At 32.7% G+C, this 23,539-nt stretch overlaps 1 protein-coding gene across 3 annotated transcripts; it reads left to right on the forward strand.

Moving 5' to 3' along the window:
• The first annotated feature begins 1,061 nt into the window (after nucleotides 1–1,061).
• LOC110097659 (puromycin-sensitive aminopeptidase) lies at nucleotides 1,062–21,993 on the forward strand. 3 transcript variants are annotated; one of them, XM_020824165.2, is made up of 33 exons: nucleotides 1,062–1,151; nucleotides 2,333–2,413; nucleotides 2,579–2,617; nucleotides 5,329–5,463; nucleotides 7,502–7,577; nucleotides 7,731–7,807; nucleotides 9,533–9,646; nucleotides 9,734–9,808; nucleotides 9,951–10,058; nucleotides 10,168–10,380; nucleotides 10,472–10,533; nucleotides 11,797–11,824; nucleotides 11,933–12,019; nucleotides 12,101–12,126; nucleotides 12,418–12,481; nucleotides 12,570–12,650; nucleotides 14,778–14,825; nucleotides 14,942–14,960; nucleotides 15,095–15,099; nucleotides 15,222–15,233; nucleotides 15,328–15,384; nucleotides 15,664–15,773; nucleotides 15,855–15,935; nucleotides 16,700–16,883; nucleotides 17,220–17,368; nucleotides 17,473–17,611; nucleotides 17,706–17,852; nucleotides 19,485–19,566; nucleotides 19,788–19,963; nucleotides 20,121–20,231; nucleotides 20,357–20,473; nucleotides 20,575–20,646; nucleotides 21,632–21,712. In XM_020824165.2, exons 4-33 carry the CDS (start codon nucleotides 5,401–5,403, stop codon nucleotides 21,710–21,712), a joined length of 2,664 nt encoding a protein of 887 aa, XP_020679824.1. In that variant the 5' UTR covers nucleotides 1,062–1,151; nucleotides 2,333–2,413; nucleotides 2,579–2,617; nucleotides 5,329–5,400. The 3 variants fall into 3 exon arrangements, with proteins under 3 accessions (XP_020679824.1, XP_020679826.1, XP_020679823.1); XM_020824167.2 differs by lacking the exon at nucleotides 1,062–1,151 and adding an exon at nucleotides 1,287–1,493; XM_020824164.2 differs by lacking the exon at nucleotides 1,062–1,151 and adding an exon at nucleotides 1,289–1,543 and having other exon boundaries at nucleotides 21,632–21,993.
• The last annotated feature ends 1,546 nt before the right edge of the window (nucleotides 21,994–23,539 follow it).

The following is a 23,539-nucleotide window of genomic DNA, read 5'->3' on the forward strand; positions in this document are numbered from 1 at the left end:
CTAAATACGCCAATCGCGAAGCATTAATTATTAAAAAAAAAGTTATGCTTTTCCATTTATAGCTTAATTTACCCCCAAAAAATTATAGCTTAATCATTTTTTAATTTATTAATATTTAAAAAATAAATAAAGTTGGTTTGTAGCCGTTGCCCCAAATTGAGTTAAAATTTTTAAAAAATAAAATAAGAATTTCATATGATTAAGATTTTCATTTTAGACAACTTTTTTATTATTTTTTAAATTTTCTTTTTAGTATAAATTTTTTTTGAACTAAATAAATTTGTACTAAAATATTGTTTTAGAAAGCAGAAAGAAAGCTGTCTCAAATGAAGCCGGAGTATTTAGGGATCGAGTAGTGTGGCTCATCGGTTGATAGATGGAAAGTCCTTGCAGTTTAACTTGTCAAAAAAAAATTAATGTTTCCTTTGGGGCAATTTTTTTAAGCAAATTTCTCGTAACAAAATTTATGGTTCAAAAATTTTTTTTTTTAAAACTAAAAAACTACTTTAGAAAGCAATCAAAAGCTATCCCAAATAAAACCTAAGTATTTAATATAATTTGAGAAAAAAAAAGAGGATAATAATAAATAAAGTACTCTTATATTAAATTATTTTAAAAATATATTAATTAAATAAATACATATTTAAAAGTTTATTTTAAAAAATATTTGTATATTAATAAAAAAAATCAATTTCAAAATAGTTCCTTAGCTATTTCTATATGATTATTTTAGTCTCAAAATATAATATTGTTTCAATTTAAAATATATTATTTAATACTTTTAATTAGATATTTTATTTAAAAAATTAAACAATTTTTCATAAATTTATATCCAGTGTTTTTGAGCTAATTGTGTTCAAATTTAATTATTCATAAAAAAACTTAAATTGTCAAACTTATACGCAAATATTGCGAAAGAATGAAGACAATCTATGTTCTACGGAATAAGAGAATGGATAGATTTTCCTCCCCGATCGTACGGCGAGGATATTTCCGTTAATATAATTTAATTAACGGGGCAACAATGTAATTTTAAAAAAGTGTAATAAATGCTTTATCGACAATTTAAAAACCTCGGAAGATGGTTCCATTCTCCGGTGCTTCAGTGAGGGTGGTCCAATTCTTCTTTTGTACCTTGGCACGATCACAAGGTAGATAGAATAGAACTCGAATTTGATCCATGCTGTTCTTGTTTTCCAATTGAATTACCTATTCTTAATATAAAAATGAATGCTTTTTCTTCCTTTATTTGATGATTTTTTCAATAATATGAGAGTTTTCTGGTCCATCATCCGATTTATCCACATTTTTCCGTAAAAGACCTTATCTTTCTCTCAATATAGGGTTAAGTTTTCCTTTGCTTGTGGCCGTTTCTTCCGATTTCATGTTTACTTGCTTTGGCGCTGCCGAAATTTAGAGGTGGTTTGAGCTTCTTTCAGAGGTTGGAGGGATCGGTATTGGCTGAATGGCTCGACTGATTCTTCCCAACAAAGGTTCAAGTTTGGCGAAGAGGGGTTTTTTGAGATTGCTGTCGTCATTTAATGTGATTACCCGATCCCCGTTTTTTGGTTTGCCGATTTGTCTTTCTCGCTGAGCCTTTTACTTTTGGACTAACCCCATATATGCCATTTCCGAATCTTTGTTTTTATTTTTTGAGCTCTATTTCAATTTTACAATTTGAATTCTATGGATTTGCGGTTTTGGTCTGCACTTTGCCCATCTTAGTTCCATTTTTATGTTGTTTTAGTTGCAGTCATTAGAACACTATTTGGCTTGAGTAGTCCGGAGTATTTTTAGTTTCTGTGTGAATTTATGATTTTGCTTCAGTTTTCACTGTTATTGTGTTGATTTTTACTCGTTTAAATAGAGTGTTTATATGCGGACAAATGCCATGATTCCTGACTTTGAAAAATATATAGATGTAGTTATGTAAAGGTTTTACAGATGTGTACCGCTTATGCCTCCATTTTTCTATATGCTCTTAGTGTATTATATGGTATGTTTTTTGTGCACGTTTGTCTTAATCCTTATGAGGTGCGTTTATTTCTCTATACTTGTGTGATTTTGAAGAACGTAGAAAATCCTATCTTTTTTGTTGACTGAAATTTTATTTAGATATTATTTGCTTTCATTATGTTTATATTGTTAGCTGTTATTCAGAGCATTAGGTAATGATGCTGCATTCTTTAATCCTACTTAAGTGTGGCAATTGGATCAGAATATCTTAAACTATGGTGTTCTGTTTTTACTCTCCATGCTGTTCTTTGCACTGCTATGTTCAATTATTGTAGAAATTTTTATCACTTTGATTCCTGTCTACCACTCTGTATAGGCTTGGGATAGACAGCATCATTGTACTTTAAGATATCAAGAGAAAAAGATTTTCAGAAATATTTGTCACCTTACCGAAGAGGTAAGATGGAGAAACTCCCATCAACTTCTTATCACTTTGTCAAGTCTCTTTGCATAATAAGGTTTCTTGATGTTATTTTCTTTTTTTTTTTAATGATGATGTTCTTCCTTTTGAGCTTCTCCCTAACGGAATTCTTCTATCTTATTTCTCTCTTTTCTATTGTAGGGTGTGCATAGGAGGAGAACGATATTTTCTTTTCCATCAGTAAGCTATTGAAAACTTCATATAGTCATTATGAATGATGTGTTCTTAATTCTTTAATTAATGGTCTTTTCTCTACCTATAGTTTGTATGGTTGCATGTGTTGATATGTAAAGTTGCAATGTGCAATGATACGGTAGGAATGTTTACAATGGATGTTTATTCTTAAATTGGAAACCATCTTTTTGAATGACATAGTGTATTATTTTCCCCTTATTTTCTTACTTATTTGCATTGCATATTAAACTTTTGTTTCCATTTTAATGAATTTATGTACTCAACATCTTACTAGATATGTTTTTATGTATTGTTTAAGTAGAATGGGTATTGACCCTCACCCCCCTACTTATCCTGTGCCTCTAATTCAGGAAAATAAGGTTCTCTTATTCTTTTTTTTTTCCGAAAAAAAAAAAATGTTACAAAAGCTCTAGCATTAGGCATGAATCTGGCTTGAAACTATTATCCTTAGTCGCTTTAAATAAACCATAAGCATCACTTTAGTTTTTAAACAACAATGAGCCTGAACAAATTTCTATAAAAACATAATAGAAAGATAAAGTCAAACGAACTTAGCAAAATACCATTTGGTGGCAAGCATTAAACCAACAAAAGGCCTAAGGTTTTTTTGGGACAACATTCGGATGTGGTAGCTAGCAGAGAAATGCAAATTTAGTAGTAAAAATGAACATAAATATTAAACCAGAGAGTGAAAGTAGTATTTTATTCGCCTATTCGGCATCTTCCCAAATTTATATCCCATTACTTATGTACTCCTTCTCTGGGATACCTCCTATATGATACGAAAAGTAATAAAAAAAAGTGGATAACAAGCCTTTTTAATATAAAAGTGAATAAAACTGTAAAAGTATTATTGGGGAAAAACAAAATAGGGGAAGTGGAATCGTGTTGTCCCGCAAGTTAATAATGCTCTGCATTAGATCTCACCAGCTTCATAAGAGCTCGCATACGGTGTAAGCATTATCACTAATTCTCTTTAGTATTGGTGCGGGTCCAATTTTTTGGCTGCTTGATTTTTAGTATTTACCCTGTATAAACCCTTCTTTTCAAAGTTGAACTATAACAAGACCACTAGGTTCAAAATCTTTGCATTGTTTATGACTATATACAAGCTTTTTATAATGTTTTTTCGATGCTACAAACTTATCCCAGTCTTCTTCAAGCAAAGTCGTGAATTACTCGGTCTTAGTGTGGCGGCCTCTAGAATCGCCATCTTTCGTCTCAAGTGTTTTTTGGTTATATTATATCTTTGCATAACCAGTGTGGTTGCCAGCACTATTACTCGGACTGTAGCATATACACCGATTCCGGTTTTAAGGGTTTGTACTCTTGGTCAATTTGATAGAGAAACGGAAAAGCTCGGAATTGAGCTCATTCACTTGCGACAATATTCCCGAGTGCGCCGCCCTCAAGTCATCTTGGCTTCGATCATCGTTGATAGTCGCATGCTTACTACCGTTTGCCGTACTTTTCGGCCTCCAAGCTTTGATACCAACCTAACGTGGTAGCTAGTAGGGAAATGCAAATTTAGCAGTAAAAATGAACATAAATAATAAACAAAAGGCAAAAAGAAGTATTTTATTCAGTATCTTTCCGAATTTCTATACCATAACTTAGCACCCCTTAAAATACCTCCTATATGATACTATGACTAACAATACGACCAAACGTGGATAATAAGTATTTTTAATAGAAAAAGGAATAAAGCTGTAAAAGTATTAGTGGAGTAAAACGGAATAGGGGAAGTGCAGGTGTGCTGTCAGACGAGCTAATAATACTCCACATTACATACCCATTGATCAAAGATAGTTGAGCTCAATTGCACAACGTCAGAGATATAAAAGGACCGCAGAAATAAATTGTTCTCATTTTTTTTGTCAATTGAATATGCGAAGGCATTGGATTTAGTTTTTGCTTTTTTATTTTCTAAATTTATTAGGAACTTATTTTCCTGGTTGATATAACTTAACATGGATGTGTTGTTAAACCATTACCACAATTAGACTTGCATGCAGGTCCCAATAAATTTTTATTATCCATGTCTAAGGAATGAAACTAAATATCTCAACAGAAACCAAAGGAAAATGGATTTTTAAATACAGCGTTGCATAATTCCTTCTTGAAGCATTCAATTTTGCGTCTCTCCCTATAATAATAACCCACGTTCTTACCATTATTAAACAGCTGCCCACTTCCCATATTCTGGTATTCCTTTAATTTTTTTAAATTGAAAACAATAGATTGAATTCTTGTATCATAGTTTCAAATTTCATATATAAAATTTGAGAATATCTTCTTGTTAATTTTATGGAAACTTTTTCCCTCTAAGAATCAGTATATATAGATATAGACTGTGTTACTAAAACCATAATATCTGCTTTTGTTTCCTCATATGCGAAAAAGGCCTCTCATCATTTGCTGCGGCTTCATTCTATTTCATTCAACATGGATTATGGGATATTTTATTAGTTTTTGAAAAATTGGGATATTCTTTTATAGCATGCGCTTGCAATGTAATTACCATTTATATCTTCTAGATCTGTTCCCTCGTCCATAGGCAGCTGAACACTGCAATATATTATTCTCACCCATTTCATTGTAAATTTCTTGTTGTATTTCACTTTGTGTTTTCCTTCAGCAGGAATGATATTATTTGTTTGGTGTGTTTTTTAAGTGAATGATTATTTTTGTTCCAGAGTGTAGCCAGTAGAAGGTTTGTTTGTTCAGTAGCTACACAGCCACTTCCTGCAAAGAGTGAAGAATTGAAGATGGTCGCCCCTAAAGAAATATTTTTGAAGGACTATAAGATGCCTGACTATTATTTTGATACGGTATCATACTCAACTCATTTATACTGTGCCTCTATTTTCTTTTCCTATGAATGTTTGGCTAATCGGGTGGCTTTAGAAGCATGTGTACAAGAATCCTCTGTTGGCACAGAGCGGTTTATGTTCCATTTTGTGATATAGATATTTGTTTACAGTCATTACTCTTCTATTGCTACATGCTCAGTACAGTGCTGTTGGTTATTGTTATTTACATTTTAGCATTATTAGTGCTTTTTATGATTGACACCTGTGACTGCTAACTGCCTTTTCAAAGCTAGTGACACGACAAAGTTTGGAAGGTAAAGTTTAGACGAGGTTTGATGCTTTTCTATTTCTTTAATGAATAAGAAATAGCTCAAACAAATGCAGAATGCAAGCTCTTTGCTTGCTTAAATGGCTAGACATCAGAACAAAAAAATATGTTATAATTATAAAACAATCAATAAAATGATATAATATGTAATAAATATGCAGAAATTGTATTAAGCTAGTTAGGAGAAATGGAGAACCCTAACCCTAAACTAAACTAAATTCATCTTGTTATTCCTTTATATATGGTTGTATTAGTTTATATAAAATGCTATCTCGAATGCCGTAACAATTATTGGACAAGTTTATCATGCACAACTTCATGATAATTGTATCATTTTTGCCTTAATCTAGGGTTTTTAAACCCATAAAGACATACTAACCTTGTAATGAGAACAATTCGCAAATTCTGCGATAGAATTAGCACAAAGCACTCCAACGGGTAGGCAGCAAAGTGATAAACCAACATCATTGTGAAACTTGAGCAATGGGACCAAACTCAAACTAGGGCCTTGTAGAGCCGTGAGGGAGACAATCAATAGCAACATAAGAAAGCCATAAGTGTAAAATGATAAAACAATGAAAAATGAAACAAATATACTCATGAATGTTTTAAACCAAAACAAACCAAAAAATAAGTCAGGTTTAATAGAGCTAACAAGGTAGAACAACAAATATAGAAACAACAGATGCTTGTTTAAAAAATTCATTATCTCCTCTTATCTTTCCCAAAATTTTTGATGGGATGATGATGGGAAATTAAGGCAAATTGGAGGAAGTAAAAATGGCAAAATCATTCCAGGAAGATCAGGAACTAAAACATTGCGCAAGCAGAAGCAGTGCAAACCATTAATAACCACACCAGTTGAAGCAAGTTATTAGTGTGGCAAGGAAGAAACAGAGATGCTTTCATTTCAAGCAAAAGCAATTTGGAGGAATGGATGCCGTCACACATTCATTTAATTAAAAAATAATCATTGCTTCTCATTTCTCCAAAGAAAAATTGCAGAAATGTTATTGAATATCATTAGCGGTTTAAGGGAAGGAATCATGATTCATGCTAAGAAATCATTTTTATATCTTATTCTCCAAAAAAATTTGTCAAGGAACTACAATTTTGAGGCAATCAAAAGAAGAAAACAGTGAAACAAAAATCAGTCAAGAAGAAGAAAACATAGAGTTCTAATAGAAAAATGTAATGTGTTACAACAGAGAAATGGATGAATTTCTCAAGCAATTACTGGTGGGAGGGTGGGCCAATGGTTGTGAGAATGAAGGAGAGGGGTTCCTATTGAGAAGTTAGAGCATTGAAAGGGATGAGACTTAGTTGAGGATGGAGAAATGTTCTTGACCAGGAAAGCACTCTTTTTGGCGGCTTTGTAGGGCTTCCTTTCACATTGCTCTATTCCAGGAAAGCACTCTTTTTGGTCATTAACATCTATCAGTTATGTTAATTTTGTGCATTGACTGCAACTACAAGATGGCGTACTGTTTTTCATGTGAGGCTCCAAGATGATTAGGTTTGATTGCATATTACATTTATCGCTTCCTCTGTTAATATGATTTCATGTTTATTCTCCACTATTGTTTTCTCTGTAGTTATACGTTATAGAGCCACTGTTTCTATTTTTATTTCCAAATTTCCAGTTTTGCAACAAGTTCACTTGTTTGCAGAGTTTTGCCCCTAGAAGATGACATGCAGAATATTCTGATGTATTTACTGATACTTCAGGTGGATTTGAAATTCCTACTTGGTGAAGACAAGACACTCGTCTATTCAAAAATTTCTGTGTATCCAAGAACTGAAGGAAAGTGTTTTTTTTTTTTTGACTTTTCAATTTTATAGTAATTCAACCATATTCTTTTCTTGCACCCCTGCCTGAATACAGATGGATTTGATTTATCCGCTAACTCTAATTAAACTCTTCAAGTTTTCTGAAAGATTGCTTTGATGGTTTCAGGCGCATCTGTTCCTTTGGTACTTGATGGTGTTGACATTAAGCTTCTATCCATCAAAGTTGATGGGAAGGAATTGAAGGTATTCTTTTTTGGCCACTTCTTCACCTTTCAGGCTTTTAGCATAATGCCGCTCAACTTATTTTAGGCAATATTTGCAGTATTCTGTCCTACTAAAAGTGGATGCATTATGGACTTTAGATATTAGCAGCTGCTTACCCCATAACTATACAAAGCTACATATGAACAACTTTTATGTAATTCACATCCAAAAGATGTTGGTGTTGACCATATGAATACTCTGTTTTTTTGCAGACTTCTCCATGTCTGTGGCACTCTGTCTCACGAGTCTTGATTATTAAAACCTTTCAGAAATTCCATTGAAAATAATTTGAGAAACAACACTATTGAATTCTCCCTTTTCTTCCTCTCACCAAGTTTCAATATCATGTGCACCCTTTGGTGGAACGAATTGAACTGCCAACCTAGGATGATAGATCTTGACAAATCAATAACCTGCCACATACAGAAAAGCACCTTTTTGATTTAAAATACCAGGTTGACCCTCATTCTTGGGGTTGCTAATCATCTTTGTGGCATGCACGTGATCATGTGCTAAAAAAATGTTTTAGTCAAATATGTTTTAAATTAATGATTTTGAAGGCTCTGATCAAGATTTTGGGGAGTATTGTTAAGAGTTTGTTGATATTGGTGACGAGTATAATGTTCTGCTTGCTGAGAAAAGGTCAAACATATGTTGGAATGCGTGGATGGGGCTTTAGGCACTTTGGAAGTTTGGACTAGGGGTGTAAACATGTCGAGTCGAGTCGAGTTTTGGCCCTTAGTGAGCTTGGCTCATTAGTTGGAAAGCGAGCTCTTCTCATTGTAAACGAGCTCGAGCCGGCTCGCGAGCCATGGGCGGGAATTTCAAAATTTAGGCGGGATTTTTAAAACTTAAGCGGGATTTTTAAAACTTAGTCAAAATTTATAAAAAAGATGAAATGTTTAACATTTAAATAAAATTTAGGTGGTTTTTCTTAAAATTTTTAAATATTTAAATTTAACAAATAAAATAAAATTATTTTAAAAATATTAATATTTATTCGAGCCGGCTCTTGAGCTCAAGCTCGAACTGGAGCTCGAGCTCGTTGCCTGAGCTCGATAAGCTTGGCTCGTGAGCCTATAAATGAGTCGAGCTCGAGCCGGCTCCCCCCCGCTCGCAAACTTACACCCCTAGTTTGGACTTTGGACAGAAGTGCAATACAGCTTTTCCAGTTATTGCAGCAGAAATAAAATTTATCTTTAGGTTTTTCCTCAAAGTTTTAGCAGCGAAAGTGAGTTATACTTGCTTGAAGTCTCATAATTCTTTTTTGTATCAATGCAGTAAAAATCAAGTGATTTCCTTTCAGTGTTTTGTATGACTTCCAATAGGTCGAACTTAAATCCACATCACCCTACAGTTGTCTTCCATGAAGATATCATTGGCAGCAGCTGCTTCTTTTTCAAGAAATATATAAGTTGTATAGTTGCTAATCTGAATCTGGAAAAGCTGTCATTGTCAAAGTAGTCTGCTGATATAATTTAATGATTCAGACTTTTCTGACTTTGGTCATCCATTAAGGAAAACATCCTTTCTAACTAACCTTTCTTAAATCGGGACTATTCCATAGCACAGGGCCCCTTAAATTTGGGTTTCAGGCTTGGAACCTTTACTGTTTTGCTATGATGAGCTCTTCAAGTTACTCAGTACGCTATGTTTTCATTTGTAAGAGAGAATAATTCCATTTGTTTCCTTATGATGTTTTAGAAAGAAGATTATCATTTGGACTCGCGGCATCTGACATTGACGTCCCCACCCACTTCCACTTTCGTTCTGGAAATTGATACGGAGATCTACCCTCAAAGCAATACATCATTAGAGGTAAAGTTTTTTAAATAAATAGTTGGATTTCCTTTTCTTTTCTGTTTAATTGTCCTTATTTGCTATATTTTCTTTCCATGTTTGAAGGGACTTTACAAATCTACTGACAACTTCTGCACACAATGCGAGGCTGAAGGGTTTCGGAAAATCACTTTCTATCAGGTTGGATTACTAGGTGTCTGGTGCTTCTGAAGTGTTTTATCTTCACCAATTCATGCAAAAAAAAAAAATCCCTTATTTTTTACTTCGCAATTCATTTTATTAAGTCTAAGGGCAGTTATTGTTGATGTTATTGCATTAATAGGATCGTCCTGATATAATGGCAAGGTATACCTGTAGAATTGAAGCAGATAAAAGCCTGTATCCCGTATTGCTATCTAATGGAAACCTGATCGAGCAAGGGGGCCTTGAGGTACGTTTCATATTATGTTACACTTGACTGTTCTATGTAGGTGCTTTTACATTGTATTTTTGGGAAAATGTGGACTTTCCATGTAATAGAATTTCTCATAAATCTGAAGGGTGGGAGGCATTATGTAGTCTGGGAAGATCCGTTCAAAAAGCCGTGTTACTTATTTGCACTGGTTGCTGGACAATTAGAAAGCAGAGATGATACATTTGTGACCCAATCTGGAAGAACCGTGTCCTTGAGAATCTGGACACCATCACACGATGTCCCAAAGACAGCCCATGCAATGTATTCTCTTAAAGCGGCTATGAAATGGGATGAGGAAGTGAGTGATTTTGTTTCTTTATGTATTTGTTAGAGTTCTAGAAGCAAATAAATTTTGATTGAAGATTAAAATGTTTTCTACATTCTAACAGGTTTTTGGCCGTGAATATGATCTAGATTTGTTCAATATCGTGGCTGTTCCTGATTTTAACATGTATGTTAAACATATATTAGCTCTGTTCAATTGTTAATTTTTTAAGCATTTTTTTGTATGCTTTCTTTTTTAAATTAAATGTTTTGCAATTGCGCATTTTTTCCATATATTATTCCTCGGAAAAGAATGTAGTGAAAATCTTGCATATGGAGAAAATATGACTACTGTTTTCGAAGGGTTTATGGGAAAATCAAATATTACCAAATCCATTACTTCTTTTTTAAATAAACAAATATTTTTCTCTTATGTGCAAATTAAAGAACAATTATTCATCGAGTTCTCAATCAACAAGTTCATCTACCTCATGTCCTATTACTTCTTTTTTAAATCTCCTGCCAACCGTTTGATAAAACATATGCAATATCCATAAAAATGTTGTCATTTACCTTCAAGAGCAAACATTAGGTGCCAAACCTTTGAGAGATGCTTTTCGTACATAAGCTTGAAACAGAATTGCCTTCTCCCATACCAATGGTGTTAAACCAAGCTGAATGATGATAGCGTGATTCAGGTCCTTATTCTCTACGTCATTTATCTTGTTAATGATCATTAGAAGGATTTAATCATCTTGAATTGCCTTAAACTTGTCATTCAAATGGTTAAACAGTACAGTACCCACAATCCTCGATCAAAATTAAATCCCAATTTCAGAAGTTAATTATATTCATATGTGCGTGCTTTTATAGCACAATTACATAAGCAATAAGATTCTGGACGCTCATCTGATTAAACACCCCAAGGGCAAGCTCTAATATTGCTATTACTTTTAGAAATCCATACCATATTTGATTATTTCAGCAGATAAGTGGAATCCCACACACGTCATTTCCATATTTTGTGCCTTACATTTTAGGCATTTAGCTTCAATGAAATGTATTTTAACACGCCTATGTGGGCTAAATCTAAAGAGCCAATAGCCATTTTCTTAGAGAAATTTGCATCTAAATTCCGGCAAAATATGGTTAGATTTATGATTGAAAAATTAAGCCTCCATTCTAAGCATTTTTCTTTTATTTTTTCTTCTGTTAAAACTGAACCTTTAATTAAGGGAAATGACTGGGGGCAAAAAATGGACAGAAAATGTTCGCTTTACCTTCTCGTTTTTTATTTAGAAGGATTGATAGAGGATGCCTGTTTGTCTGCATGTACCTTTATATGTTTGGATGACATGCCCTTGCCATTTCTTTCATTGATGATTGATTATTCTAACAATTATTCAATGGCATATGTTTTCCTTAACGGAATTTATCTTTATATTTGCAGGGGTGCCATGGAGAACAAGAGCCTTAATGTAAGTTTAGTGTGCCTCTAAGCTATTTTAATTTTGAATTTTTCTGGTTCAGTTATTCTTGTTCTCTTTTGAATGGCTTGTTTGAATCCATAAAAATGTACATCATAGATTTTCAATTCCAAGCTTGTTTTGGCATCTCCTGAAACCGCTACTGATGCCGACTATGCTGCAATTTTGGGTGTAATTGGTCATGAGGTAACCCTTCTCTATCAATTTTATCTGTGTTATCTCAATCTCATATGGTTAATTTCTTGATCTGTTCATCTTTATATGCAGTATTTCCACAACTGGACTGGCAACAGGTATCTTCTTCTTGACTTCGACATCTTGATAATGATTTGTTTAAATCTCACTTTTTTTTCTATTTTATTTTCTTATTGTTGAGTAAATATATATTTTTGCCTGAATGCTAGTATTGGCGCATGACATTACTGATTTGCTATTTGGAGAAAATGTTCTTGAAATTTTATTTCTGTATTTAAAATTTGAATTATGTTTGTACATAAAAGACTATGCTTGCATGTTCAAGTTAGTTTGGGTCCCCATATGCAAAGCCCTAAAGTATCCTTTCAAAATTAATTTTTTTTATCCAGAGTGACATGCCGAGATTGGTTCCAGTTGAGTCTTAAAGAAGGGCTCACCGTCTTCAGGGATCAGGTTATAAGCTCTTCATGTTCTTGGCTATTCATTTGTATGTTGTTTCACAAGTTGGATGCTTCAAGTCATAGACCTCATGACGTTGCAGGAGTTTTCATCTGACATGGGTAGCCGCACTGTCAAGCGAATAGCTGATGTATCGAGACTGCGGAGCTACCAATTTCCCCAGGTTGGTATTACTATTCGGTGTGTATATTCTCTATGGAATGCAAAAGCTACCTAGTTTAGTGAAATCTGGTGTGTGGTTTTCCGAACAATCTTTCAAAGCTTTGTTGTTGGATTGGTCTGAATTGCTTCCTAGATTCATTGATTAAAGTACAAGGCTCAACCAACGTCAATCCAATACCAGAGTTATAAAAGGAAAATAGATGAGAGAGAATAAAAAAATTGATTGGCAATGAGAATTTTCCATTTGAAGTAGTGCTTTCTCCTATTTTTGAAATTTAGAAATTTAGAAACAGAAGTAAAAAATGATCTAATTCTAGAATTTTAAACTTGAGCTAATGAACACTCCAGATATTGGTGAACTAATAAAGTATTTTCACATCATTTTTAAAAAAGTAATATTAGAACTTGAAGAGATTATTAATATAATCTTTTAAAATTTTGTCCTTTTATTGACATATTTGATTTTTATATCAAAAGTACGACTTGAATTTCTCATGTTTACATTTAATATATATGCATGGTAAAAGAATGTAGATGAGAGTGGAAATTAAAAAGCCGATAGGGTTTGAGATGGCTCCAATTGAAATAGCGTTATCTCTTTTTTGATGTTAATAATTTTAAAAGCTGAAACATCTCATCAAAAAATTGAAAATAGAGCCTAAGAATAGGTGTGGTGGAATTAATGAAGTCTTTTCAAGTCTTTTTTAATAGAGTGTGATAAAAGTTGAAAAAATCTTTATTAAAGTCTTTGTAAAATTTTTCTCCCTTGATATAATTGCCTTTTGATTAAAAAAACACCATATATACATTTAATACTTTGTATATATATAAATAGTAAAAGAGAGTAGATGACAGTGAAAATGAAAAAAGTGGATTGGCGTCCTCCATTTTCAAATGGTATTATTTCATCTTTATAATATCATTTCATCTTCTTAAGAAGAAAAAGAGAAACAATTGAACAAAATGCAAAAGAAGAGGCATAATATTTTTAAAACTTCTGCATTATGGGTTCTATATGAATGAGATGTATATCAAGATTTACCATAAAAGTATCTCGAATACCTTATTGAACTATTACTCCACAAGATCACTGCAGGGGCATATATTATGGTTAAGGATATATTTTTTTAGCCTCTGCATCATGGGGTTTCTTGCTTGTATTATATCCTAAGCCACAACAAAAGAAAGTATTCTCTGAAATTAATTAATTAATTTCATATAATGGATGATAGGATAAACGTTAATTATTATTTTAAATTTAAAATAATAATAATTTTACTTCTCACAAGCATTGCATGAGGCTACCTAATGGGAGAAAGATCTATATTTTTAAAATCCTAATGTAAAGAGTGAGCTCCATTTTAAAAGAGTTATCTTCCTCTTAAAAAATAAAAAATCATCTAAAGTTTCAAATTGGATGGTTTCTCTTTCATTGTAATAAAATTTGTAACTTTTTCTATGATAATCATAAATGCTAAATAACATAAATAAATAAATATATCAGATTAATTTTAATTTTAAATATTCTTTGGTTATTTACCATCTTGTTATCATTATTATCAAAAGTTTGTCAATACTCATAACAATTAGCATTTAAGGATTGTTTGGTTTATAATCAATTAAGGTAAATTAAAAGAACCTAGATAACATTTTCTCTTATTTAATTATTCAACTGTTAAAAGAAAAATTATATTTGATTTAAATCTAATATATGTTGAGAGTTCTCTCTCAAAAAATGAAATCCTCTCATATATTTAATTTTTTTATTGAGAATATAAATAATTGTTTTGTTTTATCTCTAAAAAGTAATTCCGTGCATTTGATAAGAGAATAATTTGTATTTTTCGAAATTATTCTATAAAACCTAATTATAAAATTTTTATCTCCCTGTGAATTGAATGGGTGCTTTCTTGATTCTATTATTTATTTACTTGATGGAATGAATTTGCTCTTGCTAAATATTAAAATGTGCAGGTGTGTTGCTAGATTTATGGCATTAATTTTAGCATTTGGATCTGTTCCCACTCTATTATATCCTTTTTCCTCTGATCTAAATAACTGAGTTTTTGTTTTAATTACTGGTAAAATACCAACCTATAATGTTTGTAATGTATTTTATATTTGACAGGATGCTGGTCCTATGGCTCATCCTGTTCGTCCTCATTCTTATATAAAGGTACTCATTTCAAAAATCCCAGGAATTATTTTTTTGAGTTTCGTTTTGTTTGAAGTTCTTCTTTTAAACGATGTTGGACCTGATGATGCACTTGTTTTTTTACTTTTTTCTGACAGATGGACAATTTTTATACTGGTAAGTATTGTGTTCATTCTTTTAATTGTGCTCAACAAGCTATATTTGCACCCTAATGATTTTTGTCACTTTCATTCCTTTTTGAACTTGGATGGCTCGTGTTTTTGCATGCCCTATGGTACTGCATATGACAGTCACGGTACTTTTTTGCCTCATTTTTTTCCTTTATTAAGTTTATGATGACATCTTATTGAAGCATTTTTGTTATAATAAACGTTCGGTACATTGTGATGCTTGGCTGGTATGATGCCCCGCTCGCAGGTGTATGAGAAGGTTAGAATTAGTCTAGCAGCTTTTATTAACCTCCATATTTCGGAAAAGGGCTTCTGTTTTTAGAGTCGATCTAAGCTTATGTTCTTGATGACAGGGCGCCGAAGTTGTTAGAATGTACAAAACTTTGCTTGGGAGTTCTGGCTTCAGAAAAGTAAGAATGGATTTCCTTTGTTAAAAATCCCCTTCTGCAAGGATTTTTTCATAGTAATTAGACCACTCTTGTATTTTAGATGGTTAGATAAGATTTTGTGCTTCAACTTAAGAATCCATCATCTATATTGTTGATTGCATGAGCATATTTGTAATACTCATTATTGACATTGATGGACAAGGTTTTCATTATTATATCTAATTAACGAGACTAAAGTACTATAAGATACTTGCATTGTGAAATTTGAAATTTAATTTTTTTTTTCCTTCCAATTAACAGGGCATGGATCTTTATTTTGAAAGGCATGATGGCCAAGCGGTTACTTGTGAAGAATTTTTTGCCTCCATGAGAGATGCAAATGATGCAGATTTTTCAAATTTCTTATTATGGTATATGGTGATTGCACCAAATTCTGATGCTTATTAATTTTATGTCTCTGACAATCATCTAACTGAATATACAATATTCAGGTACTCACAAGCAGGCACTCCTCAAGTTAGAGTCTCATCATCTTACAATCCTGATGCCAGAACTTATTCTTTGAAGTTTAGGTAACATGCATTTGTTATGCATTACCACTAATCTACAAATTGAGGGCTTATTGACTCAACTTTTAGTTTAAGTTTAATTTTTTCAAATTTTGTTGGCATGGTTTGAATCCTCATCTCTCAAGGGATGGAAATTTGATATGAAACACTTGTAGAATTCAAGTTAATCCTAGCAAGAAAGACAAAAACAGCCAGAAAACTCTTCCAAACTCCAATGAAACCCATAAAACAGTAATTTTATTGCTAGAATCAAATAGATAGGAAGAAAAACAACAAGATACAAGTGATCCTCTATTCGAGAGGAGGATCAATCTCTAGACGAATCTATAGCCCAAAATCTAAACTTAAGAGATCCCAAAATCAGCCAAATTCAAGATGCCCTAACACTAGGAAAACAAAATATTTAATGCATACAAATCAAAAGGAAATCCCTAAACAGTTCCTACATTCAAATTCCCCTATCAAATCCCTCAAAAATCCTTCCTAAAATGCATCGTTTGCTTCGGCGGCTCACGCGGCACCTGCAAGAGGCGGAAGAGTTCCGCCTTCGTTTCATGAGCTAGTCCAGTATGGACCGGCTGGACTGGTCTAACAAAATTCTTATCGTTATGCTTTGTTGTTATTGAGTGGATTTGTGAAATTCTTGAGGAGATCTCAATTAGAGTAGGCTGGTTGGGGTCTAACTACTATGCATTGATTTGCACTGCCTAGTCATTCTAATATATTTCATGGAACTGCAGAGCTAACCATCTTGTGTTCATTGCCAGCCAAGAAGTTCCAGCTACACCTGGCCAACCTGTGAAAGAACCTATGTTTATACCTGTTGCCGTAGGACTTCTGGATTCAAATGGGATGGACTTACCTCTCTCCACTGTTTATCATGATGGATTGCTACAATCAGTTTCCAGCAATGGCCAACCAGTCTTCACAACTGTGCTAAGAGTCATAAAGGTTAGTTGTGCGTACTGCCTACAATAATATAGGCCATACGCCTGCTTATTAATGTTACTTTTTCTAATTACAATAACTATGCATTTCCAAGATGCATAAAACTGAGTCGTAGGGCTCTTATAGTGTTGCTATGGCCTGCTGTGTCTAGTTCCTTAATGCTCCTAAAATTAGGACACTTGAAAATTTAGTTGACCAACTTCAGATCAATAAGAGCAAAATGCGCTTATTTTTTCAATTTTTCTTGCTTGCAAATAGATAAATGTTGGTGGTGAATCCCCACCATCTGCATGGATAACTTAGCAATCATTTTCTCACGTCTCTATCTTCATCTCGCAGAAGGAAGAAGAGTTCATATTCTCTGATATATTTGAGAGGCCAATACCTTCTCTTCTTCGTGGTTACAGCGCTCCTATTCGTCTTGATTCAGATCTTACAGATAGCGACCAATTTTTCCTACTTGCAAATGACTCTGATGAGTTCAACAGGTATTTATGAAAAAATGTCTCATAGTTTCAACCTACACTTTTATTGAACAGTTGTAGTTCATAACTCCAACTTTATTTATTTATCATTTGTATTCATATTTCAGGTGGGAAGCCGGCCAGATATTGGCAAGGAAATTGATGCTTAGTCTTGTAGCTGATCTACAACAGAATAAATCTTTGGTTCTGAATCCAAAGTTTATGGATGGAATCAGGAGCATACTATGCGATTCTAGTTTGGATAAAGTATTTATTTGATAGTCTTGCTAATTCTTTCTCTGTTTGACTTGTTGTAAATTGCTCTGTCAAACTTACCACTTAAGATATTTTCCTGAATTAGGAATTTGTTTCAAGGGCAATTACTTTACCCGGTGAAGGGGAAATTATGGATTTGATGGAAGTTGCAGATCCTGATGCTGTTCATGCTGTTCGCTCTTTTATTACAAAACAGCTTGCACTTCATCTAAAAGCAGAGTTTTTGTCAACTGTGAGTTTTTTTATCTTCAACTCAGTTTCGGTCAACTGATTATTATGGAACCTATAATACCATTGTGATATCTACTAGAATATGCAATGAAAGAATGCTGCTTTACTATTGTTTCAGTTTTGTTGATGCATTAATAAATAACCATCGTGTTAATGAAGGGGTAGCCTGTATTTTTTTTTTTTTAACACTATATTTGTTTATTTACTAAATTCTTAGTATGTAATTTTTTCAAACGTTTTAATTTATATATTATATTCCATTTTATTTGTTTTCGTTTATATTATTCCTTCTATATTGGATATTTCATCTATAATGTTTTTGAAATGTTGGATGTTATGTTGCTTTATGTCTAATTTAGTAATATATTAATTTTATTAAAGAACTGTCTTTTGATTGATTTAATAATAGTATTAATTGATATATGAAAAATATCATTGTTCAACGATACTATTTGCCTAAGGCCTCGTTTGTTTCGGGATTTTTTTTTTCTTTTCTGTTTAGAAACGGAGAAATTATTCTTTGGTCGTTGTTTGGATGAGATGCTTCTATAGAAATGCTTTTTAGGGAACTTTATTTTTCTATTATTTTGAAAAGCTTTTTGATATATGCTTCTCTGTTAGAAAACTTCATTCCCTTAAACATTGTTTCTAAAAATATTTTTTACAAAAGGAGAGGAAAAACCAAACGAAGCCTAAGACTAATACTATTTTGGCTTAGTAGAGTAACCCCAGACAACATGCAATTCTTCTTTTCTGCCCCAGACAGCAACATGCATATCTTCTTTTCTGTTTATACAACCAAAAACGTGTCTTTCTTAAGGAATAAGCCAGCAAAAGAAGCAATGGCAAAATGAACGATGCCTAAGAGTATCTTAATTTTATACAGCATTGTTGCACCTTATAAAATGCTTTTCAGGAACTTACGCAACGTCAGCTCCTCATTTTCACTTCTTACCCGCATAAAAACTTCTTGATAATGGTCAATGTGTTGGCTTGCGATTAAGAAGTAAAGGTTGATTTAGGCTTCGGTTAGGACGGCTTTTTTATTGCTTCTTAAAACAGCTTTTGAATAATTTTTGTACTCGAAAGCTATTTTAAGAAGCGGGAAGAAAGCCGTCCCAAACAAAGCTTTAATTTTATTGAATAGAACGTGGAATAAAAAGCAGTAGAGTTATGTTCCTTTTTTGTAGCTGCATATTCTTTTGCATTATTGGTGCCTTTTAAAACTGGAGTGATAAATACTTCCCTTCACATTTGATTATCATATTTCTATTTTCATTCAAGTTAATTTTGTATTCATTGAGGTCATACCGCACTTGATAATTAGCTTTATGATGACTCGTTGCATTTCAACTTCTCCCCTCCATTTTTCATCTTTTGTTCTATATTTTAATACTCGTCTTCTATGGTACTCATAATGAAATTTTAGAACTTGCATGGAACATAAATCCCACATTTGTACATATCATTTTAGCATATTATTGGCAATTATTTTATCCTTTGAGCTTATAATATGGGTCATGTCCGCTTGAACGGTCAGCGTTGCTAATTTGGATTCTGAAAAACTAAGAACTCTGGGCTTATTAAACCTTTTCAATTTGATGGTTTGAACTAGAACTATATTTTTCAACAGGTCATAAACAACAAAAGCTCAGAGGCTTACGTTTTCAACCATGAGAATATGTCTCGACGTGCTTTAAAGAACACTGCTCTTGGTATTGCTCATTCGCATTATATAGTTAAGGCTTCGTTTTGGACGACTTTCTTATTGCTTCTTAAAGCATCTTTTCAATACAAAATTTTTAATTTTTGTACTAAAAAGTTGTTTTAGGAAGCAGTAAGAAAGCCGTCCCAAACGAAGCCTAAGGCTATTATATAAAGCATATATATGAAGGATATTAAACTTGGTCACACTTCATCCATTTTCCTTGTACAGCCTACCTGGCAACATTGAATGATCCGGAGCTCACCAATCTTTTAGTCCATGAATATAATACTGCCACAAACATGACCGAACAGTTTGCAGCTTTGGCAGCTATAGCTAAGAATCCTGGTCAAGTCCGTGATGATGTTCTTGCTGATTTTTATAACAAGTGGTCTCATGATTTCTTGGTAAGATTTTCCTGTGGCCTATTGATAAGTAGAACATTTCTTCATTCCTCTCTCCCTTAGCATGTTTGCATTGTGTTTTTGTCTTACTTTCCCTCTTCAAAATAATTAAACATTCATAAAGAACTAGATCTGTTACACTTCTTACTCGTATTATCAGGTAGTGAACAAATGGTTTGCTCTTCAAGCTTTGTCAGACATCCCTGGAAATGTGGATAATGTTCAGAACTTGTTGAGTCATCCAGCCTTTGACCTTCGAAATCCGAACAAGGTCATAAGATGTCCTTCCGTCTATTATATGCTCAAATCTAATCATTTTACTGGCACAACATTCAATTAGTCTCTTTGATTCAAATCTGACATAATTGGATCTGTTTTTCTTATTTTCGACCTTAGGTTTACTCTTTAATAGGTGGATTTTGTGGATCTCCTGTGAATTTTCATGCAAAAGATGGATCAGGTTACAAATTTTTGGGTAACATTGTGTTGCAACTGGATAAATTGAACCCTCAGGTGAATTTTTGTTTGCAAACTATTGGATATTTCCATAGAATATTTATGGCATTATAGATAAAGACTGCTTCTGATTTTTTCCTTGCTTCTTTTGAACTTAGGTGGCATCCCGCATGGTGTCAGCCTTCTCAAGGTGGAGGCGCTATGATGAGGGCAGGCAAGCTCTGGCTAAGGTAAATATCATTACTGCACCCCTAATCTGTAAGAGTTTTCGAAGCCAATTTTAGTTGAAGCTTATCTTAGTCTGAATTGAAATTTCATTTACTAATCTTGCAATTCATGTCTTCGAACAAGCTTAACTGCCTTTTAAAAGCTAGAGTGATTGAAAGTTGTTGAACGGAAGTTTCAAAAGTGAATTTCATTGATGTTTGTTTTGCATGAACTTGCTTCTTTCAAACTCAATTCCCATATTTATTTGGGGGATTAATTTTCATCGGAGGAAAAAAAAAAAAAAGCATAAAACCATACATAAAATGCTAAATGAAGACCTTCCATATTTATATTGCTAAACTCCCAACCGAATTCAATCGATTACATGTAAATCAAAAGAAAATTTAGATACCAGCATAAAACTCTCATGACAATCAATTAGTTCCTCATTCCTGGATTTCCTCTTCCTTCAAGCTGTCTCCGACAAAGGCATCCAATTTAGACTCGGGAACAGATTGAGGTGTTGCAAATTAAGTATTTGTTTGGGAAGGCTTTCTTATTGCTTCTTAAAACAGTTTTCTAGCACAAACATTTTAATTTTTGCTAAGAAAGTTATCCCAAATGATGCCTAAATTTCATAACAAACTCTAATTCATCTAAATTATTATATTCATCTTCTAGAACATTCACTACTTGGCTTCCGAATAGAAAACAGGGATTAGTGATATGAGTTTTAATGAGTCAAAACTAAGTTACTCGATCTTATAATCAATTTGGCTTTAAAACTTATTGGGCAATGATCTTAAACAACTTTTTTATCATTACAAGCAAACCTTATCAGGTTGTGACTACCATAAACTTAAAAAAGAAGAGAAATCATTGAAGCTTTTGCATAAAGCCACCTGTTCTTGCCTAAAAGGGCCATTGTTAACTATTATGCAATTTCTTATCTGGTCAGCTATTAGTACTTTTTATTTGATCAAATGACATGTTTAACATGAATTGCAGGCACAACTGGAGAAGATAATGTCTGCTAATGGCTTATCAGAGAACGTTTATGAGATTGCATCCAAGAGCTTGGCAGCTTAAGCACCTGAGGAAATTTTTAAAAGCTCCTCTCCCTGAAGTTCAGTCCAGTCTGAGGACAAGAACACTGGAGTAATGTTTATGTGAATTATTATCTATAAAGTTGCAAGTATCAGTCATAAATAACATATATGTTGTGGTGAAAAATGAAGCTTCATGTTTGTTATTTTGTTTATATGTTTTTCATCAAGATGTTTAAATCTCTACTGTGTTAAATCTCCCATCTTTGTGAACCTGCTCTTGTTCAAATATATGGTAAAGTAAATGTTGGAAAGTTTGAATTCTGGGCTGAGTTTATTTGTTCTTGTCTTGTTTTTGGCATTTTGGAAAGTTCTTGGTAACATTTTGGAGATGTGGTACTGTGCATGGTCAGAAGAAGGTTGGTCATGAGGTCATTCATCACCTTATAATGCCAATGCTTTAAAATTCGTGCACAGTAAATTTTGTTGAGCAAATGAAGAATTGTTTAGTTTTGTATATTTCATTTTCAGGTTTTAATAAAAATTTATAAAATACAGATTTATCATAACTCCATTCTAATTGTATAATAATTTTTAATAATGAAATGAAAATTATAAATTATAAGACAATATCATCAACATCTACATATAAATTTCAGGTTTTTTTTTTCTCTATCTGTCATGATTTTTTTAACATGCATGCAAGTTTAACTTTCATCAATGCTTAACAAAAATTTATGATTTAAAATAGGCACTAATAATATATCTAATTCAATATAATATACATATAGAATTATCTACACTAGATTAATTATTTTAGTGTATGGATCGAGCTTAATTATATTTTTGATAGCATTTGATTATTTATTAATTATACTCAATTATAATCTTATTCAATTTTCTCAAAATAAAAAAAAAAAATATTTTATTTAAAATAAATGTATTTTGTGCTTATAAGATTTTTTTTTTGAGATTCCTTGTTTTATTGAGTAGTTTAAATAAATGTAAAACAAATATACATAAATGTTTATATGTCTTTAATAAGCTTGAATTTTTATTACATAATCATTTTTTCTTATTATAAACAATTACATTATGTATGAATGAATAAATAAAATGAATACATTTATTTTATGATGGCTTCCTATTTAGATTTCATGATGCATTTTCCACATTATCTATTTAGATGTTTACCTTCTAGGTTATTATTTTTTAATTTTCACAAAGTTAATTTGGGTTAATATTTTCAATTATCGGGACAATTTTGCATGAAACACCTTTAAAAATTATGTATTCGATAGCACTATTTTCTAATATTATGAATAATTTTTTTCTTACATATCACCATGTGCTTATTTTAATTATCTTCTTGTAACAAGCTGATGTAGATACCTGCAAGAAGATGGAAACACATAGAAACAAGCAAGCAAAAACAGAGAACCAAGTTTTGTATTGAGAGATAATATCAAAAACTGCCTTCTCCAAGAGACCTCCTGCGGGTTATAAGTCTCTCACGCTCCCTATACTGTAAATGGCATAAAGCTAAAAAGCTGAAAGGTGTACTAAGTAACTAACTATAGTACTAAGGTAGTGAAGATTCCACATTCTAACTAGAATAAAATGGTAAGTTACTCCTCCAGGTCACATATAAACTAGGATGCTTCGCATCATTCGCCCCCGCTAAGAAAATTGTCTGGACTTGCTGGATCCAGACGTGTGTTGCTATCATCCGGTGGTATATATACATAAATATCAGCAACATTGAAAGTATGTGAAGTATTGAACTCCTCCGGTAAATCGACAACATATGCATTGTCGTTTATCTTCTTACTAATGGGGAAGGGACCCCATTTCCGCTTGCCAAGTTTAG

Source organism: Dendrobium catenatum, unplaced genomic scaffold (genome assembly GCF_001605985.2).
Source record: "Dendrobium catenatum unplaced genomic scaffold, ASM160598v2 fragScaff_scaffold_1338, whole genome shotgun sequence".
In the NCBI taxonomy this organism is placed as follows: domain Eukaryota; kingdom Viridiplantae; phylum Streptophyta; class Magnoliopsida; order Asparagales; family Orchidaceae; genus Dendrobium; species Dendrobium catenatum.

Excerpts from the sequence above, each read along its gene's own strand:
- LOC110097659 (XM_020824164.2), top strand. The coding sequence starts at position 1,466 with ATGGCTCGACTGATTCTTCCCAACAAAGGTTCAAGTTTGGCGAAGAGG. Across the intron at positions 1,544-2,332 it reads GATTGCTGTCGTCATTTAAT|GCTTGGGATAGACAGCATCA; the intron begins GTGATTACCCGA and ends CACTCTGTATAG. Across the intron at positions 15,385-15,663 it reads GGAGTTCTGGCTTCAGAAAA|GGCATGGATCTTTATTTTGA; the intron begins GTAAGAATGGAT and ends TCCAATTAACAG.